The 23305-nt window shown below is 34.3% G+C and overlaps 1 protein-coding gene and 1 pseudogene across 1 annotated transcript; both read right to left on the bottom strand.

Moving 5' to 3' along the window:
- Positions 1-571: 571 nt before the first annotated feature.
- LOC106666847 lies at positions 572-22705 on the bottom strand (the record flags this gene model as incomplete). Its single annotated transcript, XM_024230389.1, has 7 exons — positions 572-987; positions 2819-2974; positions 3350-3433; positions 3949-4016; positions 6867-6981; positions 7040-7205; positions 22601-22705. Coding segments are annotated over 7 exons (841 nt in total), but the record flags the coding sequence as incomplete, so codon positions are not given.
- On the bottom strand, positions 12372-12471 carry LOC112128363 (annotated as a pseudogene).
- Positions 22706-23305: the final 600 nt, after the last annotated feature.

Raw genomic sequence — 23305 nt, 5'->3', positions numbered from 1 at the left:
AATTGAATATTAATTAAGTCCAAAACTAAACTAATCGCTTTTATGCTTGAAATAAGCGATTTTTAATTATTCTGTTTTTCAAGTTTTGTAGAATTTTTTTTAGATTAAACAAGCGTCTTGTTATTAGTTTATTAGTTAGTATAATACAATTTTTTACTTCACCAAATTAAACTGTGCATCGTTTCTTATCGGCAGTAAAGATCACCAATGAAAAACCATTTCATAGCTCACATCACTTCAAAGATTTTTTTGTTTGTTTTAAGGCACAGAACAAACTATACCGACTAACAAATTTTCATAATCACCGTGTTTATGTGATGGAAGCAATTAAACAGTGTGCTATTTACAAATTAATTCCATTTTGGTATACTTGAGTTTCTAAAATAGTTACTTTTTTCTTCTATAGGCTGTTTTTGTAATGTTTAAATACAAATATGGCATTTCAATTTCAATAAAAATGTGATAATAAATATTCATGCTTACAATCATTTTGATTACAATTATATTATTGTTAAATATATTAAATGTTATATTATATTTTTTTACAATTTTATACTAACAATAATCCTTTTCGAACTCTCTCTCTCTCTCGCTCTCTCTCATTCTCTCTCTCTCTCGCTCTCTATAGCTCTCTAGCTCTCTTAATTCATAGTGTCCTATAGAATTTATGTTGCAAGTGGTACGAGAGTTGGTTTTAGAAATTTGGCGTCAAAAGCTGATCGTCACGATTCTAGGCCGTTTTTTCTAATACAACAATTTGGCGTCTCGAAGAACCGAGATTGAACAGATCAGATCTGTTGATCAGCCTCCTGTAAAATTCTCTACGAAGCCTTATCCGGATCAGAACATCGTGTCGTTGTCTGCGGCAAGGAGCGGACTGCTTTCTCCTGTCGGAAACGAGGGTGTCAGCCTGGAGGAAGGCGTCGTCGGCGCCGATCTGCTGAGCCAACCTCGCCCTCTGTACTTGTTCCTGGAACTGCTGCTCCCCTGGAATAAAAACCGAACTTCAGTTCTGAAATTGTGTTAGTCCAGTTGAAATATTCAAATAAATAGCAGAAGTATTGTATAAAAGGTTCTACAAGGACGACTTCTAGTTTGCTTTACTCAGTGGCAAGATTAAAGGGTAGGCACAGATTGTTGATTTTCGTGTACACCCATTGGATTTGACTTTGAAAATTTGAATTAAGCTCAAACATGTTGGATATTCATAAAATTCCCAGGTTCCTACTTCTTAAGCGAATTTGGGCCTTGTGATTCTTTACAGTGTGACGATCGCTTACCCGATCGACCGACCTTTTCGGGGCGTTCTTGAAATGTAGCCGTCAAGACTACGTCACCGCTGAACAATAAAATAAAATGAGTTTTTAATTATGAATTAAGTGAGATTAACGTAAAATAATTTCAACAGAAAACAAAGGTTTATTCAAACCCAACCAAACAGGATCAAAATATGTCCTCTCAAGAAAATAAACTATGTTAATAAAAATTAAATGTGTGGTGTTTAGTGACCATTAGCCAATGATTTTATTTGGAGATCGTGAGATGAGGTCTTGTGTGACGTAGGCTTTAGAAAAATATTTCCTTTATCTTGCCAATGTTTCGATCTTTATTGAGTTCATCTTCAAGGGCTCAAAGTGTTTGTTTTCCGTGTAGATGTGTCATTCTCGTCTGTCGTGTTGAGAGGGCGACAGATGATCGTTGGTACGATAAAGAAAATGTTTTTCTAAAACCTACGTCACAATAATTAATTAAGGTTTTTAGTTGAGACAAAAAGTGAATGGCACGAGCGGGATTCGAACCCACGATCTTCGGCTAGATCGCCGCTGCTCTACCACTTGAGCTATCGTGGCCTCGATCACTCGGACACTAACTTCCCATCTCAACCCCTCCTTTTGAATTTTCCCTCCTTTTTGCCATTTTTCAAATGTTGCGAAATCGGATTGGATTCTTTTGAATTTTCCCTACTTTTTGCCATTTTTCAAATGTCGCGTAATCGGATTGGATTCTAAAGGTGGGGTTGAGATGGGAAGTTAGTGTCCCAGCGGATTGAGCTCACGTTAACTCAAGTGGTAGAGCAGCGGCGTATCTAGCCGAAGATCGTGAGTTCGAATACCGCTCGTGCCATTGACTTTTTTTATCTCGACTAAAAACCTCATTAATAATAATTATTCTGTTGATTGTGTATTTAGGGTATGATTTTTATGCAGGATCTATTTGTATATCTTTATGTTCTTGTGGTGAAATGATTCATGGCTTAGGGTAATAATTCTGTGAATAAACCCCCTGGCCGTGAAGATTTGTGTTTGTAAAGTTGAGGTAGCGATCTGTGCTTCTTGGTTTTCGATACCAATCTGTGATTAATGTGACATCTGGTTGTTTTGTTACGAGTGTATCTAAAAATGGAATTGTTTTGTAGTTTTCTATTTCATGTGTAAATTGTCCAAAATTTTCTAGCAGTGTATAAATTCATTTTTTGTTTTTAATCTAAAATTTTCCATCATTGTATAAATTCATTTTTTTTCACATCCTACATGTATTTGTAAAATTTAAACAATGTTTATAAATCCCAGGCCCTGAAGATGATCTCAATAAAGATCGAAACGTTGGCATGATAAAGAAAATGTTTTTCTAAAACCTACGTCACACCAGACCGCACCTCACGATCTCCAAATAATCATTGGCGGTCACTAAACACCACGTATTTGATAAGAGTTTCGTTTTTGCTCACTCGGTGTTCAATTTGTCCAATGGCCAGAACGGATTTTTTTGTATAAATTTTACCTTCGGTGCCTTAGTGACAATTAAAATGATGGTGTACCTGTTGAGAGGGGTTTTTGCTTAATGTAGGTGTTGTTGCTTGTGGAGGGGAGTCTAGCGGGGCAATTGATAGAGAACTAACGTTTGAAAGGCCACAGAGAGATGGGCGCGCCTGCCTCCGCTCGCTCTCCGTGCTCACTATGCATGGCGTCGTCTCCTGAAAAAAAGAAAAGCATATCTTCATTATCCAGGATGGAAAGAGATTTAATATTATCAGGCTGAGCAAGCTGTAAATTGAACTGGCGTGGACGTGTTTTGACAAGACATGCGGACGTGAGCGAAACTCTGCAGCGAGAAACCGGCTGGTCAAATCCAGGACAGGATGCTTCGGTGTTTTGAGTAGCAGTTCAGTTCGAATTCCTAGGGGATTTGTGCGAGATACTCTCGTAAGTCTGACAGTTGCGGAAGTAGATTTAAGAAAGACGCGCCTCGGATAATAATCAGCTAAAAGTATTTTTTCTCGTACAACGTACATCTCCATTTTTTGAATTGAGAGACGTTATGGTTTGACTTTAGTATGATAACAGCCTACCTCGTTGGTCGGAGAAGACTGCTCGTTGATCTGCTCCATGCTTCCAGGGGCACTTGAATATGGCGGAGGAATTAAGCTGTTCGCCTAGAACAATACCAGGACGAAAAAGTCGCAATTTTTTCATACAATTTTAATGATAAAATATTTCAAAATTATAATGTTTTATCTAGTTTTAAATTGGACAAAATTAAACAGTACACTAAAATTTTTATGTTAATTGTAATTTTTAATCCTCTTAATTATTTAAGCCGGCGAATTTTTGGGTTTAGTGAGTTTGGATGGTGTTCTAATTGGTCTTTAAGTTTTCAAACTTGCCAGCTGGGAAACAATTTTTCATATATATTTATTTCACCCTTTTCTCTTTCACCCCACTTAAATCCCAGGATTTACTGCCCTTCCCGGACCCGGTCTTCATAAAGTTTACTATCCTCTTAAATCTGGCCGTAAACGTGTTTCTGAACATTCAATCAGTACACTCGAAAGAGGTGCTGTGCAAATGCAAAACGGGGATGCGTATTACGTGGCGGGAGTGAAAACGGCTTAAGGGAGGGGGGGAGAATAAGCTAAGCTTAAATTCTAATACTTATCGAGAGTCTCACCTCGTTTGTGGCGCTACAAAATAAGCTTGAGCTCAGTGAATCTGCAGTGCTTGTGGCGGATAGAGTACCTTGAACAGTTACAATTCGTGTTAGATCATTAGATAAAATATATATATATATACAGGGTGAATTGCTACTCGTGCTACAAACTTCTCCAGTAGATTCTTCACCCTAAAATGAACAAAAAAGTTCATATTGTCCATGGTCCGATTCTCAACCATTTCAGAGTAATTTCGCTTTTTATCGATTTTGAAAGATATCACGTCCTGGCGTCGGAAAATCGTGATATCTTTTAATCTAAACATTTCTCTTAAAATCTATAAGCACCGTTGAAATCCCCGTTAATTTTTAGAGAGAATCAAAATCATAATTCCATTGAAATTTTTTAATTTAATTTAATGCCCATTTAGTATGTAATGCTTAAGAAGTTTACAAACAGCTAGAAGGTCAAGGAAGAAAGACCCAAACGTTTTGCCACCTTCATCTTCTTATTGAAAAATTAACGGGGATTTCAACGGTGCTTATAGATTTTAAGAGAAATGTTTAGATTAAAAGATATCACGATTTTCCGACGCCAGGACGTGATATCTTTCAAAATCGATAAAAAGCGAAATTACTCTGAAATGGTTGAGAATCGGACCATGGTCAATATGAACTTTTTTGTTCATTTTAGGGTCAAGAATCTACTGGTGAAGTTTGTAGCACGAGTAGCAAGTCACTCTCAAACATTAGCAATCCTTGAACCACCATTTTTTCTCTTTTTGTCATCAACATCTTGGTCTCACAACCACTAAATAAGAAAATGACGAGTGCGTTGGAAGCGTTATTAAATCAGGTAGTTTTCCTCAAATTTGCTGCCTTCTGAGACTAAAATTAGAAACTCTGGATTACTTTATACACTTTCCGATTTACACAATTTTCCACTCTTTTTGTAGTTCTGGCTGAAATAAAACACAAAAAATTAGCCCAAACATTTTGCCACCGTCATCTTCTTATTGAAAAATTAACGGGAATTTCAACGGTGCTATTAGATTTTCAGAGAAATGTTTAGATTAAAAGATATCACGATTTTCCGACGCCAGGACGTGATATCTTTCAAAATCGATAAAAAGCGAAATTACTCTGAAATGGTTGAGAATCGGACCATGGACAATATGAACTTTTTTGTTCATTTTAGGGTGAAGAATCTACTGGAGAAGTTTGTAGCACGAGTAGCAATTCACCCTGTATATATATATATATAAGAATTCACGTAAAAATAGCTATCGACACAAAAATAATTACGAAATTTTACATTATATACAATAAACATACCTTAGACAATGCTATTATTATATTATAAATCTGGGAATCTATATATAAATAAGACTTATTCCGATTTAACGGGTCTAAATATGATTACCTAATTATTTTATTTTAGCTGCTTTAAAAATTATTACGAATGTATTAGGTTTCGTGGTCCTACTGAAAAGTAAATACTTTTCAATTAATTAATCTTTTGGTTGAGATAAAAAAGTCAGTGTCACGAGCTGGATTCGAACCCAAGACCTTCGGCTAAATAAGCCGCTACTCTACCACTTGACCTATCGTGAACTCGATCCACACGGACTCCAACTCTCCATCCCAACTCATCCTTTCGAATTTTCCCTCTTTTTTGCCATTTTTCAAATGTCGTGTAATCTATTTGATTCTCGGCGATAAATGAAATGGCCACGGAGAGCTTAAGTGAAGATATATTTCATTAACTTATTAAATTCCACAGATTGAGTCACTCTGACTTTTTTATCTCTACCAAATCCTTACATAAAAATTAATTAATTGAAAGATATAATTTGGTCAATCGGGCCACGAAATCTAGTGAACCTATTGTTATATTATAAATATTATATATATCTTATTATAAGAAATAAGACTTGTTCTGATTTAAAGGTTCAAAATAAAATAATTACCTAATTGTTTTATTTTAGCAGCTTTAAAGATTATTACGCATATATGCAACCCAGATTAACCAAATATTTATCTCATCGATACTGGAGAAGGTTTCTAACGTAACCTGAAGATGGCATAACCTATAAAAATGTCCCTTTGCTTTCGTGGATCGCCAAGTTTCACTGTTACTTTTTGTTGTAAACCATATCTTCTGGGTCATCTCAGGTCATAAGTTTTGAAGAAAACACGATTGAGTTTTACTACCATAGTACGAGCTTGTTGAAATGACCGAGACTTGATGAATCCAGCGATAATAAACGTACCCAATAAAATGATGCTGATTAGTTCAAAGTGTTCATTCACTCGAAGATTAACATGCAAACCATGAAAGAAAACATTAGTTAGGGAATTGCGTTATGGCTCTCGAATGCTTGGTAAATCCCACGATGGTTGTGGCGTTACCATTGTCGAAGCATGGATTGATAGATAATTTATAAACAACGAGTTTATTCTACGTTTTACATTGTCAGGTCGTGGGTTCGAATCCCGCTCGCGACACTGGCTCTTTTATCTCAACCAATACCTTACATAAAGATTAATTAATGAAAGAAGTTATTTGGTCAATCGGACCAAAAATCTAATGGATTGAGTAAGTAAAATGTAATACATATTCCCGAAAGCTCTCTGAGGCCATTTCATATGCCGCCGTGAATCGAATAGATTACACGACATTTGAAAAATGGCCAAAAAGAGTGAAAAATATGAAAGGTGGGGTTGAGATGGGAGGTTGGTGTCCGAGTGGATCGAGGTCACGATAGCTCAAGTGGTAGAGCAGCGGCGTATTTAGCCGAAGGTCGTGGGTTCGAATCCCGCTCGTGACAATGTCAACCAGTACCTTACATAAAGGTTAATCAATTGAGAGAAGTTATTTGGTCAGTCGGACCACGAAATACTTTTACGTTGTTTTAAAATTAACAAAACATGCTTACCGACAGGTCGCATGATGTAATTCCTAAAATATTGGACCATGAGGTAACTGCTACCTGTCTTCCCGTTTTCCGTGTAGCTTATCACAAGAGGGTACAGGTCGGGTTTCGATGTCACCTGGAAAAAAAATTTAAAGAAAATCAAAATTATTTGTTTCATAAGGCAAAAGCGTTACCTCGGCGTAAGGTGGGGGCTGGTGGAATGAAGAGCACCTGCTGTAGTTAGGAGGATAGAAGCAAGATTCAGGGGTCGGTGGTTCTGAGGGCTCCCTCTGAGGACGTGCCTTCTTTTTCCAGAGGCCACAGCCACATCCGCACACCACCGCCAACGCGACGACGCACCTACAAACAATCAAAATACTAAATTTCAAAAACACACCAACAAAAATATGAATCCAATCGTGTCAGTAAAGTGTACCAATATTAAATTCAATTAGGAGTAAATTATGTTTTAACGATTTTCGGTTCTGAAAGCAACATGTATGCAATTAGTAATAATTAAAATTAAGTTTTAAGTTAAAATGATATTTAGCTGATCCCTTCCTTAAATGTAGCTGTGATAACAAACATTACACACTGATATTGAAATATAACAAACATACACGTAAATCAATTAATTAAGGTTTTTAGTTGAGATAAAAAAGTCAATGGCACGAGCGGGATTCGAACCCACGATGTTCGGCTTGATACGCAGCTGCTCTACCACTTGAGCTATCGTGACCTCGATCCACTCGGACACCAACTTCCCATCTTAACCACTCCTTTTGAATTTTCCCTCCTTTTTGCCATTTTTCAAATGTTCTGTAATCGGGTTGGATTCTCGACGACAAATGAATGATTGAAGAGATGTAATAACAAAAATGAAGTATACTTCACTAAAGCTCTCCGTGGCTATTTCATTTGTCGCCGAGAATCAAATAGATTACACGACATTTGAAAAATGGCAAAAAGTGGGAAAATTCAAAAGGTGGGGTTGAGATAGGAAGTTGGTGTCCGAGTGGATCGAGGTCACGATAGCTCAAGTGGTAGAGCAGTGTACCTTGCCGGCGTATCTTGCCGAAGATCGTTGGTTCGAATCCCGTTCGTGCCATCGACTTTTTTATCTCAACTAAAAACCTTAATTAATTGTAGTACATTAATTGGTCAATCGGACCACGAAATTAGTGAATTTAATGAATACACGTAAATGTTTAGATTTCAAGATGTCCTTACAAAATCCAATACCTAGGAAAGTTGTCCCAGTTCCTTTTTGTCCATTAAACCAAACTAACTAGAATCCTGATTTTCAAGTTAAAATATATAAAGCTATAAGGGCAAATATATTTAATGCATATAAAAGGTAACCTATTTATACAGCTGCAGCCATCCTTTTCCCCAGAACAAAGTGAAAAAGTTTTTTGGGTTTACAACTTTATTCCCTAATGTAATAAAACTTAGTAAATTAAACTTAGAACTAACGTCACTATAAATCTAAACTTAATTCTGAACCGGTTTAAATCATTTATTTTAAAATATACTGCTCAAATGAATAGGGATATTTGTAATTTATTCTTATTCTATTAATTTTAATTAAATCAATCGATATATTTTTGTTAGTTGGATAAAACAAAATAGAAAATACTAATCAAAAACAAACAAATGTTAATAATTATTTTAAAATAAGGATTTTCTTAAGAATAGTTTACATGGAGATTACGTATTTTATAGACAAACATATTTTCTCGTCTTTTCTCCATTTTAATCCAGTCATTCTCTTTAACCATGGAAAGACATCATCTGGAAGGAGAATTTTGCAATATTATTATTGAAATAACTCAATAAAGTTAATTATGTATACAAAACCTTATCTAGCTTTACGTTTTAATTTGAGGAACTTCCGTAAGGGAAGAGTTCGATTTAGCGTAAGAGTTAACTTTAAAATACTGTTAATGAAAAAGCTCATTTTGTTATTTTAAAAGCATAAGTTTCAGCCACTGGAAGGTCCCACGACGCTTCCCAACCTATACGCCCAGGATCTAAAACTATTTCAAATTCTGTAAAAAGAGAATGGGAAAACCGCTGGGCTCGTAGAAATAGAAATAACCCTGCTACACTGTGGCAGGTTAAGAAAGAAGTCGGTCCCTTGTCCACGGAGAACGGTTCGAAAAGGTTTGCCATATACCTAGACTACGCATAGGTCATACAAGAATAACGTATGGGCAACTTCTGGCCGGAAAGCGACCGCGTAGGTGCCCGTTATTCAAGGATAGAATAACGGTCGAGCACCTTTTCAAGCGTAGAAGGCTTGATCTATATAGACAATATTTTGGCATAAATAGGGCACGGCAAAGGGCACAAATCGCTGTTCCGGTACCTCAGGGCTATACGGATTTTTAAATGTATATAGTTTCTTATGTGTTTGATTTTATGTTAATTTATTAGAATGAATGTAATTCATTGCCATGAAAGGAAGGGGTGATTTACCCCACCCGAGGAATATAGAGGACTCTGGGGTGAGTGTGTGACGTCTGGAGAGTAAAAGTAATTTATTAGCGTGAAAGAAAGGGGTTGCTTATATCCCCGCCCCGAGGAATATCGAGTACTCTGGGGGAGTGAATGTGCCCAGACATCTATGTTTGTGGTGATGTATATTTATATGTATTGTACGTTTTGTTCCTATTCTGTATTTGACAACCTGAGGTAACAGTCAGGGTAACAGGTTGCTGACGAGAGTCTAGCATTCTAGGATATCAACGTACTATATATCTGAAATCAGAGAGTCAGTAACCAGATCGAGACGCTCAAATGGCTGTAGTTTAAAACAAAATACGCGCGAAAGAAGAGAAAATGAAGGAAAACACCCATAGGGCAGACGATGACCTCAGCCGTTTGTCGGCCGATAAACTTCCCACGTTATTATTATTATTGCATTTTTATTTTTCTTGTTGGATATTTCTTTGCCTAAACCAAAAAAGGATTTATGACAAATAAATCATAACACAGTTTGTACTAAAATCTTATAGTAATATATTTTTCAAAATTGAACTTTAAAGTACAAGGAGGAATATAAAGCAAGAAGGGCGTATGTATTTCAATTCAGAACCAGTTGTCCTTTAGATTTATTAGGCAAAATAACCAAGGTTGTAAAAGCTTTTCTCGTTACCAGGGCTGGTTTGGGTTGCGCGGCTCATCTGACAAACCCTGCTCTTTTCCAGTGCCCTTTCTCGCGCGTCGACACTCAAAACAAGTCAAGATTTATGACACGAATCTGTACTACGTGAGCCCCTGTTAGTATCGTCGCACCGGCTAATTTTATTTCCTGAAAAGACCGTGGTCATTCTGAATATGCAAATTCCGCCTCTGCTCTATAAGATTTATATTATAATTGCCTAAAAGGACAACTTTATTGTGGCTAATAACATTTCATATATGTATATGAATGTTTGCTTTGTATTTAATATATGCTTTATGTTTGGAGCTGTTTATTTCTGTCACATTTTGTTAATCAGGGATTTACTTTGAACAAGTTCTACCATATCGCACTCAGATTTAGGTACTTTGACTACCACAATTTATTCATTTTACTATTACTATTTATTAAAGTATAAATTTAAAAATAATTTACCTAATCACTAATGGTAGGGCTAAATGCAAATCTCTTCTCATTTCTAGCAATTTTGAGCCTAAACAAATTAGGTTGAAAGATTTTATAGTCTATGACGATAAAATTCGAAAATACCCGCGAACCGGTAGGCGGCGTAACTAAAGAAGGAAGGGAGGAAATGGAAAAAAAGAAGAATCGGAGGAAGCAAAAAAGAAAAGCTTTCAATATTTGCCTTCCCAAAAATGGTTTATTATTATTACATATTTTTTTGCGTTTATGTATAGACTGGTCAGTTTATTTTATTATTTTTATTGTAAAATTAGAATAGACACAATAGAGCTAGCTCGATTTCATTTTAAAAGATGATATTTTTATAAAGTTTTTTCCAATTTGTGTTATTGGCAAGGATTTAATTTAATTTTTTTATTTTTAACGAATTGTTAGTTTTTTTCAAAGGCAGTTAATATCATTTCACAACCAGTTCTTTTTTCCTTTAAATTCCCTTTTAATTTAAATTTAAATTAAGCCGCAATTAACCTTGATCTTCCTTTTTTCATTTCGACTTCAACTCAAACGCAAAAGATGTACTTTAATTTAAACCCCAATCAGCTTTTTGTTAATAATCCTGGACATTTGTCAAAAACATTAGGGGAAAACATTGACAAACAAACTTTGTTAAAGCTTTATATAAGGCATTGATTGAGATAAAAAGTCAGTGTCACGAGCGGGATTCGAACCCACGACTTTTATTTTATTTGTCACGATAGCTCAAGTGGTAGAGCAGCGGCGTATTCAGCCCAAGGTCGTGGGTTCGAATCCCGCTTGTGACACTGACTTTTTTATCACAACCAATACATAAAGATTAGTTAATTAAAATAAGTTATTTGGTCTGTCGGACCACGAAATCTAATGGATCTGTTAAAGCTGGACGGTAGAAGACGATGAACACAAAAATATAACAAATTTAAAATCTTCTACCAATCCAAATATTATCTTGAAAATATAAATACCTACGTTCAAGTCCACAATGAAGTAAAAATAGTAGAAATAAGTTCACTAATTTCGTGGTCCGCTTGACCATTTAATATATTACCATTAATTAAGGTTTTTAGTTGAGATAAAAAAGTCAATGGCACGAGCGGGATTCGAACCCACGATTTTCGGCTTGATACGCCGCTGCTCTACCACTTGAACTATGGTGGTAGAGCAGCAGCGTATCAAGCCGAAGATCGTGGGTTCGAATCTCGCTCGTGCCATTGACTTTTTTATCTCAACTAAAAACCTTAATTAATTGTAGAAATGAGGTTAAATCAAAATTCTACATCATTTTCTAAACACACTCATTCATGTAATAACATCCCCAATTTCTATAAACCAATAGATACACACAATTTTCATTATTTGTACCAACGTCATAACAAACAATTACTAAACCGAAATTGTCATTCCTACCCACGGTTTACTTCCAATGCATTATTATAACAGTTTAACTATCCAATAGTACAATTACTCGAATTAACATTTATTATAACATATAAATAAAATTTATACGTGTAGCTTCATTTCCCAAAGCAAATTAGTGGTACAACATGATGTTATGTTGGTAAGAAAAATATTTTCTTTATCGAGCCAACGTTTCGATCTTTGTTGAGATCATCTTCAGGGCGGTAAAAGTTCATATTCATATAATTTAAACAATATTTATAAATCCAAGGCCATTAAGCCAGTACTGGATAGTTAAACTGTTATAAAAATCCTTGGGTGGGATTTTTAAGGGCTAATTCCGACCATTATACGCGTTTTATGTGTTCCTCTTCTTCTTATCTTGTACGAGTCTTTTTTTAAGTGCAGCCATTTGACAGGCTCAATGTGTGTCTGTTTTACGCACTCAAAGTCGATATTCTAAAACGCTAACTTATCGTTTGAAAAATGTAGAACGCTTCGCTAAGTTTTGTCACGCCCTAGCGCAGCGGCCAAGCTAATCTTCTTGGTATTCCAATTTTATTACTAAAAATAATATATTAACAATACAATTAATTAAGGTTTTTAGTTGAGATGAAAAAAAGTTAATGGCACGAGCGGAATTCGAACCCACGAGCTTCGGCTAGATACACCGCTGCTCTACCACTTGAGCTATCGTGACCTCGATCCACTCGGACACCAACTTCCTATCTCAACCCCACCTTATGAGTTTTCCCTCCTTTTTGCCATTTTTAAAATGTCGTGTAATCGGATTGGATTCTCGACGAGAAATGAAATGGCCACGGACATCTGTTGTCTGTGTATAATCATGTATATATAATCATATGTATTCTTAGTGTGAAAAATTATTCTGCCTATGTAAACAATGAAAGTTGTTTTAGGCAAAAGTAAATGTATAATGGTCTATTTCCAAACCCATGAATAAATTAAACGCCGTTCTTTCTTTTTAAAAAACTTTATTTTGTGGTGGATATTTTTAACTGATTTAAAAGTTAACGTTTTAAAAGTTTATATTTTTTCAAGTTAATTTCAAGTTAAGTTAATTACATCCGTGAGGTTTCGTCCTCTACGTTCAACTTCTGGAAACAAAACCATACGCTTTCCTAATGAAAAAGGCAAACGTGTTTGTTTTTCCAGTCTTAAAAAGAAACAATTTAAGACCATGGTAGCTTTTGCCTTAATGAGGCGTGCAACATGAGGGCTAATACCCTCTTTTTTGTCCTACGAAGGAAATTGATGTTGCTAAGGTTTTCTTTCCTCTTAAAGTCGGCATTTTTTTTATACCTTACGTATTGACTGTTACTAAGATTCGCAGCAACTAATAACCATCTGCTTGGACCTTCTTTAGATTATAATAAGTTAGATAATACAGTGGTATCACTTAAAAAATTATTTTTGGTGTTTAGTGAACGTTAGGCAATGATTATTCGGAGATCATGAGATGCGGTCTGGTGTGACGTAGGTTTTAGAAAAACATTTTCTTTATCGTGCCAACGTTTTGAACTTTATTCAGTTCATCATGGCGTTGGCACGATAAAGGAAATGTTTTTCTAAAACCTACGTCCTACCAGACCGCATCTCACGATCTCTGAATAATCGTTAAAAACAATTATACTATATTTATGTTAGATAACATTTTAAACAAACTTAAAATAATACAACTGGTCACAGAATTTCTATATGCTGTATATTAACTGTCTAAAAGAAGTTTATCCAGGTAATGGCAGGCACGAACGTAATAAAAGTTAGTAATAATTTGGAATTTTTTAATAAATCATATAAAAGAATGGATCAGTGGTCTAAAATTTCTAGTGAATAGAAAGGAGTTCGATTTAAACAGGGTTTTATAACTTTTTAATTTTGCAATTTGAGTTTGATTAATGAGTTCATTTTGAGTTGTATTAGATCTAGTTTCTTGAAGGTTTGAATATTGTCTGGAGCTTTAGACTCAACAAGTCGACTAGTGTAGTGTAACTGACAATAATATTCTTTTCCGTTCAACTGGAAAGAACAATATACTTCATTATTTCAAGAATACAGCGCCTTGCCTTACCCTGCGTATATCCCCGACATCGCGCCATTTGCGTACCTTTTTTTCAGGTTGACAAATTGACATGTTCGAAATAAATATGCGAGAGGATTTTGTATGGAAGTAGAGTAAGTAGAAACGACTCCAAAATTAAATATTGGCTTAAGGATAAGGTTAAAGTTAAGGTTAAAAGGAGTTGACTTAATAAATCTTTAATTAAGGTTTTGGTTGAGACAAAAAAGTCAGTGTCACAAGCGGGATTCGAACCTACGACCTTCGGCTAAATACGCCGCTGCTCTACCACTTGAGCTATCGTGACTTCAATCCACTCTGACACTAACTTCCCCTCTCAACCCCACCTTTTGAATTTTCCCTCCAGTTTGCCATTTTTCAAAAATTCAAAAGGTTGGGTTGAGATTAGTTAGTATCCCAGTGGATGGAAGTCGCGATAGCTCAAGTGGTAGAGCAGCATTTAGCCGAAGGTCGTGGGTCGAATCCGTTCGTGACACTGACTTTTTTGTCCCAGCCAATACATTAATTAAAGATTAATTAATTGAAAAGAATTTATTTGGTCAATCGGACCAGGAACCTAATAGACTCTCTCCTATATTCGCTGACATTGTAATGAACGATTTAATAGATTGGATCCCATTAAATGTTTGCCTTAACATAAAGGTTATTAAAAAATACGTTGACGATTTGTTCTTAATTATAAGAACAAATGAGTTAGATAATGTTATGCTGGTTTTAACTCATACCACCCAAAATTAGTTTTTTAAATGGTAAATTACCATACTTAGATTTATTGGTGATTAAGAATAATCAAAATGTGGTTACAGATTGGTACCAAAAATCTACTAGTTCAGATATATTACTTCACCACAGTTCTTCACACTCTTTACAAATGAAAATCAAATTAATGATATTAATTGATAGGTCGTTGAAGTTAAGCCATTTTAAAAGAAAATATTTTGAATTTATGCCAGCGTTTATTAATTGCGGGCCAAACCGCACAAAAACGCTTTTAAATTATACTAAATATGTTTACACCTTAATCTTGGGTCTGTAATTAATGTAATTGGCTTTGAGAAAAAAAGTAGAATTAGGCAATTACTTGGCCCATTTTCCCCCCGCAGGTTAATGGAATTACGTTTCGTATATTCGACCTAAGAAATTGCACCTTTAAATTTTCAACAGTGTCGAGTAAAAAATAATGTCACAACTTGTTCAGATAACAACAATGGTGGTGGGATTTCACCAGTGTGAGTCAACCTTTAAGGGTTGTAACCATCCCTGCAAAGGTTAATAGTGTACTTCGAGAGACCTTTAGTAGGCAACGTTCATATCAGCTGTATATAACTTAAAATTGTTATTAAAAAGTTCACCAAACGCAAATCACTAATTTTTAAATAAATGGCTGACAAGTCGTGCAGAATTTATATAACTTCCATATATTTTATATGAATTTGATTTTTGATAGAATTATACATTACTTTTTTCTACAAAGATGAAACGTTCTTTGAGGTGCAATGTTAATTATATAGAAAACTGCTGCGATATAAAAATGAACAAAAATAAACCAATGTATAAAAACATCTGCTTGTCTTTTTCCAACCATTTTTTTGTTTTAAAACATTTTTAAAAATTATTCGAGTAGAGAAAACAAAAAATCACAAACGTTTAACATTCATGTTTCTACTAAAGTTTCATTAGACGCGTTATGTTTGAACGGTTAAGTTATTTTTCATGATTACTTGTGTAGAATGTAACCAAAAATTCTACTCAATTATCAAATATAATTCCAAACATTTAATCAATAACAATGCAAATTTAAAAGTAAATATTATAGTATAACGTGCGGTGTTCAGTGACCATTACTTAATGATTATTTGGAGGTCGTGAGATGCAGTTAGGTGTGATGTATGTTTTAGAAAAACATTTTCTTTAACATGCCAACGTTTCGATCTTTATTGAGATCATCTTCAGGGCTCAAAGTGTTTGTTTTCCGTGTAATTCTTGTCTGTCGTGTTGAGATTGCCCATCTTCGTTCTTCTCGTATCGAAATATGTGGTGTTTAGTGACCGTTAGTGAATGATTATTCGGAGATCGTGAGATGCGATCCGGTGTTACGTAGGTTTTAGAAAAAACATTTTCTTTATGAAAGATTGGCACTAAACACCACATACATCAAATTTGTGTTTAACCAGTGAGTCCGTTTGTGTTTGTACAGGAGTTTATACACAATGCTTTATATTTATTCTATTATTCGATTCAAAAATTTTCTTTCGGTCCAGTAATTAAAAAAAACGAGAGTGAAGACGGACCCTAGATGTGACCCTACTCCGGTGCAGCACAGACGAGTAATTTATTTTTAACTGTAAATTGCAGGTTCATCATACGACAGACTACACAGGTAAAACACTCACTTTAACCTAATATTCATTTTTGGTTATTTGGAGATCGTGAGAAGCGATCTTGTGTGACGTAGGTTGTAGAAACATTTTTTGTTTATCGTGCCAACGTTTCGATCTTTATTGAGATCATCTTCAGCGCCTTGGATTTATAAACATTGTTTAAATTTTACAAATACAATAGGATGTTGAAAACAATTAATTTATGCAATGCTAGAAAATTTTAGATTAAAAATGAATTTATGCAATGTTAGAATATTTTAAATTTAAAATCTTATAAATCTAATTAAAATTTTATATTAAATTTGAAAATTATAGCATTTTTTTATATAAAGTTTTAAAGAACTAGAAATAAATTCATTTTTTCTCACATCCTACAAGCATTTGTAAAATTTAAACAATGTTTGCAAATCCCAGGGGCTGAAGATGATCTCAATAAAGATCGAAACGTTGGCACGATAAAGAAAATGTTTTTGTAAAACCTATGTCACACCAGACCGCACCTAACGATCTCCAAATAATCATTAAGATGCAAATATAATTTTTTGACCCAAGTATTTCATACTCACATAAAGTGTGGTGCTGTTCTTGTCGTATCATATTGGTGTGAAAGTGTTATGAAAGATAAATTTAAGTTCTGTCGGTTGAATTTTTCAAAAAATCTTCATTAAACGGTACGACTTTTGATGTTGAGTAGATTAAGAAAACAAAACCTACCTTGGAGTAGTAGTCAAATATGAAAACATCAAGTAAACAATTTTTATAATCTGGCCCTACAATTCTGTTTACTTTTTTATCGACTATTGGCCACTAAGGATAGAAAAGTTCTTATTTAAAGTGCCTCCATCTTCCGCCCATAAAGCCCTTTTCTCGGCGACAGGCTAAAGCTTTCAATTGTTTAGATGATTTTGGATCCTCTCAGCCTATTTATTGTTTTGTATTTAAATAATAAAATAACTTACTATCACTTATTATTTTTTTATTTTTAAGTATCATTAACTTTTTTCATGACGTATTAAATAAGGAATTATTTTTGGTTTTAAAGAAAATAAAATTATTAACAAATCTTATGATAATTTTATAATTTTTTAAATTAATTTATATTGTTTTAACCAGGGCAGAGTCATATCAACGTAGCTTTCCATTAATTCAAAAATGAACATTCAATTATTATTATTATTATATATCTTTACTAATCTACAACAGAATACGTATGGCCATTATGCTGAGCAGAACTATGCAAAAAGTAGGATCCTTAATTCACATTCAACCTGATCGGTAAAAGTCACTAATTTCCCTGCACCAAAAATAAAATTATATTTCCAATAGATTATTACATTAAAAGTTTTCTTGTGAATACCTACATTAAAGTAAATTGGTGCTACAAAATGTTTTAAACAAAATAAGAGCGACATTTAACTGCAATGATTGTTGCCGTTCTGTGTAACGAGAATGGGCAAAATATATTTTCCCTTCAACCATTTCACCCTTTGTAAACCAAATCGAGCGTTTCTTCATATTGCGGCCCTCTTATCTTATTTGTTCAGTTTGTCATCACCGTGGGACTTTTCTATGCGTGTAATTTTTAAAATGTAAATAGACACTGTTAGAGCTATGCAAATATGTATTGGGGTTGTGGAGAGGGGCGGGTCATTTTGGACCGGCAAACCACCGATCTCGTTTCTATCAATGCCGGTCATCTTTCTCACTTCGATACGACTACGTAAAGGCGAGCATAAACCTTGACGGAAAACACATTAAAAATAAAACAATGAAACAATTAAATTACAATTACAAATAAATAGTTATAAATGAATAAATCTTTTCTGATTAAAAAAACGTATAATTTTATGTAATAAATGAATGATTTCAACTTCATGTAATTAAATTAAATAAATACTGAACTTCAAATAAAATAAACGATTGTGAACTTCAAATGAATAAATAAAAATAAAATCCGAATTCAAAATAAATAACATTAAAATGAACCCATTATATTTTGTGGTCCGATTTGGGTTCGAATCCCGCTCGTGCCATTGACTTTTTTATCTAAACTAAAAACTTAATTAATTGTAAGATATTAATTGGTCCAGCGGACCACGAAACTAGTGAATTAATAAGTTTAAAATGAAGTATACCTTCACTAAAGCTCTCCGAGGCCATTTCATTTGTCGCCGAGAATGTAATAAATTACACGACATTTGAAAAATGGCAAAAAGGAGGGAAAATTCAAAAGGTGGGTTTGAGATGGGAAGTTAGTGTCCGAGTGGATCGAGGTCACGATAGCTCAAGTGGTAGAGCAGCGGCGTATCTAGCCTAAGATCGTGGGTTCGAATCCCGCTCGTGACATTGACTTTTTTTATCTCATCGAAAAACTTTAATTAATTGTAAGTACTTTATTATATCATTAAAACTCCATCCTTGACACATACTTCCTATTATCCTAACCTATAAATAAAAAGGACCATGTAACAACAATATATTCATACCCATCTTTAATCCTTAAAGCGAAGGAGGACCTATGTACTGCTACTAGCATAGATACAAATAATCAAAATTATTGTAGCAATAAATAAAATAATAATAATAATTTTCGTAGTCAATTGACTATGTTATTTCTTTCAATCAATTAATTATTCTTTCTAAGGTCTTGGTTGTCCGAGAGGATCGCGTCACGATAGCTCAAGTGGTAGAGCAACGGCGTATTTAGCCGAAGGTCGTAGGTTCCAATCCCGCTCGTGACATTGACTTTTTTATCTCAACCAAAACCTTAATTAAAGAGTAATTAATTGAAGAGAATTTATTTGGTCAATCGGATCACGAAACCTAATAGATGTAATAAGCAAAATGAAGTATACTTCACTAAAGCTCTCCGTGGCCATTTCATTTGTCGCGAGAATCAAATAGATTACACGACATTTGAAAAATCCTAATTCTAATAGGAACAGTTCTAATTACAATAAGTGGTGTAATTTTGCCCGATAATGTATATATACGTTATGTAAGATTCAGGATTGAACTTTTTGTTAAAAAAGTAGTAATTTGTTTATGTGCTTGAGATACGGACATATCAAACAACACTGTAAAGGCAAACTACGATTCTCTAGTTGTCTAGAACATGAGAAAAATGATATGCGATACAAGTTCAACAAATCCTAACTATATACATTACCAAGGGTCCCATTCATTATTTTCACAAAACGAGTGTCCGGAGTTTAAAAAGCAAAAATTTATGAAGATACTTATGGCCTAAGACAATATTTCATATAATGATGCTGAAAGCCGCGTAAATTAAAAGTCTTACGCAAAGGCAGTAAATAATCCGGTAACAAAAAGTATAGAAATAATCCCTCCACTCACCCTAATAAAGGGTAACAAAAGTAGTATATAAAGAAAGTAAAAAACGTACACGTTCTCCGGAAATAGAAACTCAACAAGCTCAAAAGCAATTTTACAGCCCTATAATCCCAACTCTGAAAAATATTTCGGATGGATTAATCCGACATAACCCATATAGACAAGCAGATGTTGAACTCAAAGATAAATCTATGAATTTATATTTTCAATTATTAAAAGATTTATTGAAAGATAAATCGGTGGTATTGGATGCGACCTCAGAAATCGTACACACTATTGAATAGCATGTCCTAAAACTTCCTCTTTTTGGTAACAAATGACAGAGACAATCGCTGTTATGCAATGGAATGCAAGATCCCTCGTAGCAAACAAAAGTAATTTAGAAGCTTACATAGATAACAAAATGATTCATATATTCCAATATCAGAAACATGGTTTATACCAGAACGAACATACAATTTCAGAGAATAAAAAGTATTAAGAAATGATGGCGTAGATGGACTATCAGGAGTAGCCCAGCTTATCAAGAAAAATACATTCACCTATCTGAACATCACAAATTCCCAAGTAAATGTTATTATTATTGAGGCAAAGGTCATGACAAACAAGGGTGAGAAAATAAATGTTGTGTCTGGCGCAATCCATGACATGATAAAAGAAAACTATTTTGAAATATCCGAATGAAAGAATAGTACGGTAATTATACAATCCAAATTTAATGTACCGTTCATTCTAAACACCTTCATAAATATACATTATTTTATGACAAAATTCTAATTTTGTGTGTGGTGTTTAGTGACCGTTAGCCAATGATTATTTGGAGATCGTGAGATGCGGTCTGGTGTGACGTAGGTTTTAGAAAAACATTTTCTTTATCTTGCCAAGGTTTTTATCATTGTTGAGATCATCTTCAGGGCCTGGAATTTATAAACATTGTTTAAATTTTACAAATACATGTAGGAAGTGAAAAAAAAAGAATTTATACAATGCTAGAAAATTTATACAATGTTAGAATATTTTAGATTTAAAAAATTAGAATCTAGAAATAAATTAGATTTAGAATTCTTTCTTTTTTTTAAATCTAAAATATTAAAGCATTGTAAAAATTCATTTTTTCACATCCAACATGTATTTGTAAAATTTAAACTATGTTTATAATTCCCAGTCCCTGAAGATGATCTCAATAAAGATCGAAACGCTGGCACGATAAACAAAAAAATTTTCTACAACTGCGTCACACCAGACCGCACCTCGAGATCTCCAAATAATCAATCTAATTTTAGTTAATTATAAAATCCAAATTTAATGAACGCTTCATTCTAAACACCTTGATAATAATACATTATTTTATGACAAACTTCTAATTTTAGTTCATAAAAATATCCACTATTTTTTGGCTTATTTTTGATTAAATTTATCTTTAGTAAAATACTTTACAATTAAGGTTTTTTGTTGAGATGAAAAAAAGTTAATGGCACGAGAGAGATTCGAACCCACGACCTTCGGCTAGATACGCCGCTGCTCTACCACCTGAGCTATCGTGACCTCGATCCACTCGGACGACAACTCCCCATCTCAACCCCACCTTATGAGTTGAGATGGGGAGTTGATGTCCGAGTGGATCGAGGTCACGATAGCTCAGGTGGTAGAGCAGCGGCGTATCTAGCCGAAGGTCGTGGGTTCGAATCCCTCTCGTGCCATTAACTTTTTTTCATCTCAACAAAAAACCTTAATTAATTGTAAAGTATTAATTGGTCAAGCGGACCACGAAATTATTGACTTTAGTAAAATGTTAAATTAATTTAGTTTGGGATGGAAAGGCGAAATCAGTTATAAAAATATCAGAAATAAGGTTTTTTATGACTGATTTCTTTCCACCGTTCCTACTAAACCGTACTTATAACAAGTTATATGTTATTCAGTAAGAATATATTAATATGTTATAGGTTTGATTTTTTTCAACTTTTTCCACAATTCAAGTTTAACGTTGCCAAAGTGAAATCCTATATGCAAACGTCAATCTATCTACACTATTTACACTATTTGCAATTCTACATAACAGTAGAAAAAACGATCTAACGAACACAATAACCCACCAAAATGGGCATAGAAATATCTTACTACTCAACAGTAAGTTGTTGCAAAAAACAATGCATAAAATACGGTAAAAATGTTTGTACAGAGATTTTACCTGCTCCAAGTAATCAACACTAATAAATGACATAGATACATAAAAGTTTGTTTAAATAACTTTTCATGCACGAATGAAATTCATGATCGAATACGAATTTATTATACGAGTAGACGCGTTCTGGCACAACTGTAGTTGACAAACTATTATTAATTAAGCTCTCTGGTTATCTAAATTTGTGTTAATAGCCTTAGGGCGGGCAATTAGGCTGATCAATTTCCAATGTAGATTTCAATTCAACAGTTTGTCATTGGCAGCATGTGTTCAAGACGATACATATTATAGCTGTTCAGATGGGTCTTAACCAAAATTGTAACTTGGGTTTTTACGTGTAGTTCAGCCAAAAATTTTCCGGTGCATGTTAAAATAAAAGAAGGTTGAGTTAAAACACAAGTTATGTTTGTTTTTAAAGGTTTTAGTATAGGGGTGTCGGTGGCCGCAACGGTTTAGGCGTTGAAACGGGGTTCATCACTGTAAGGTAAAGGTCCCTGGTTCGAATCCAGCGGCCCTGCCATCGAATCTATCGTACTTATAAATGGGCTTTTTTAAAAAAACACCGGCACCCCGAGGGTTCAAATAACCTCGCAGTTAAAATACCCTCGTAAAAAAAGTTTCTTGTACCCAATTTTTTAAAAATATGTTACCAAAAATATAAAAAATTACTAAAATTGTTTAAAAACTTACCAGAGGTACCAATGGTTCCAAAAGATAAGTGACAATAGGTGTGGGGAGGGGGGTGAGTGGAGATAGCAACATCCCAAAGTGCAACATTCTTTAGGGGGGGCACAACTGAAACAAAGAAAAGCGCATAATTTGTGATTAAAATATATTTAAATTACAAATAGAAAATCTTTTGATACAACGCTCTAAAGTAAATTCATGTAGTTAAAAAGAAAAAACAACGTTAACGTAATTATCAAAATGCCCGTATGATGTAGGATGTTTTATTCGACTTCAAGAATTTGAATTTCCAATAAGGGAATGCGATCAATATGCCTGATTGTGTCAAATTTTGCCTGCAAATAGGACGTTCAGCTACGGTTCTGTGCATAGACGGGTACAAATACCCAGGAGAATGGGAGCTGCGGTTATGTATATTGCTGACGGTACCACGTTTCATATAAGATCACCACGTATGTGCTCTATACATCTGAGGGTTTAGCTTTCTGGAAGCCATAAAGTACACATTGGAACTAATGCCTAGTAATAAAACAATTAGCTTGCTCATTCTACTTTACTTTCCTTTTTCTAATAATACTAAAGTTTATGGGCGACAAACAGCTGAGGTCACACTTCTTTTTCTCTTCTTTCGCGCGTATTTTGTTTTAAACTGCAGCCATTTGAGCGTCTAGATCTTGTTACTGACTCTCTGATTTCAAATAAATACTA

Source organism: Cimex lectularius, unplaced genomic scaffold (assembly GCF_000648675.2).
Source record: "Cimex lectularius strain Harlan isolate CLEC.00 unplaced genomic scaffold, Clec_2.1 scaffold133, whole genome shotgun sequence".
NCBI classification, from domain to species: domain Eukaryota; kingdom Metazoa; phylum Arthropoda; class Insecta; order Hemiptera; family Cimicidae; genus Cimex; species Cimex lectularius.
The sequence above is the reverse complement of the archived record's forward strand: the minus strand, read 5'-3'. Positions and strand labels throughout refer to the sequence as shown.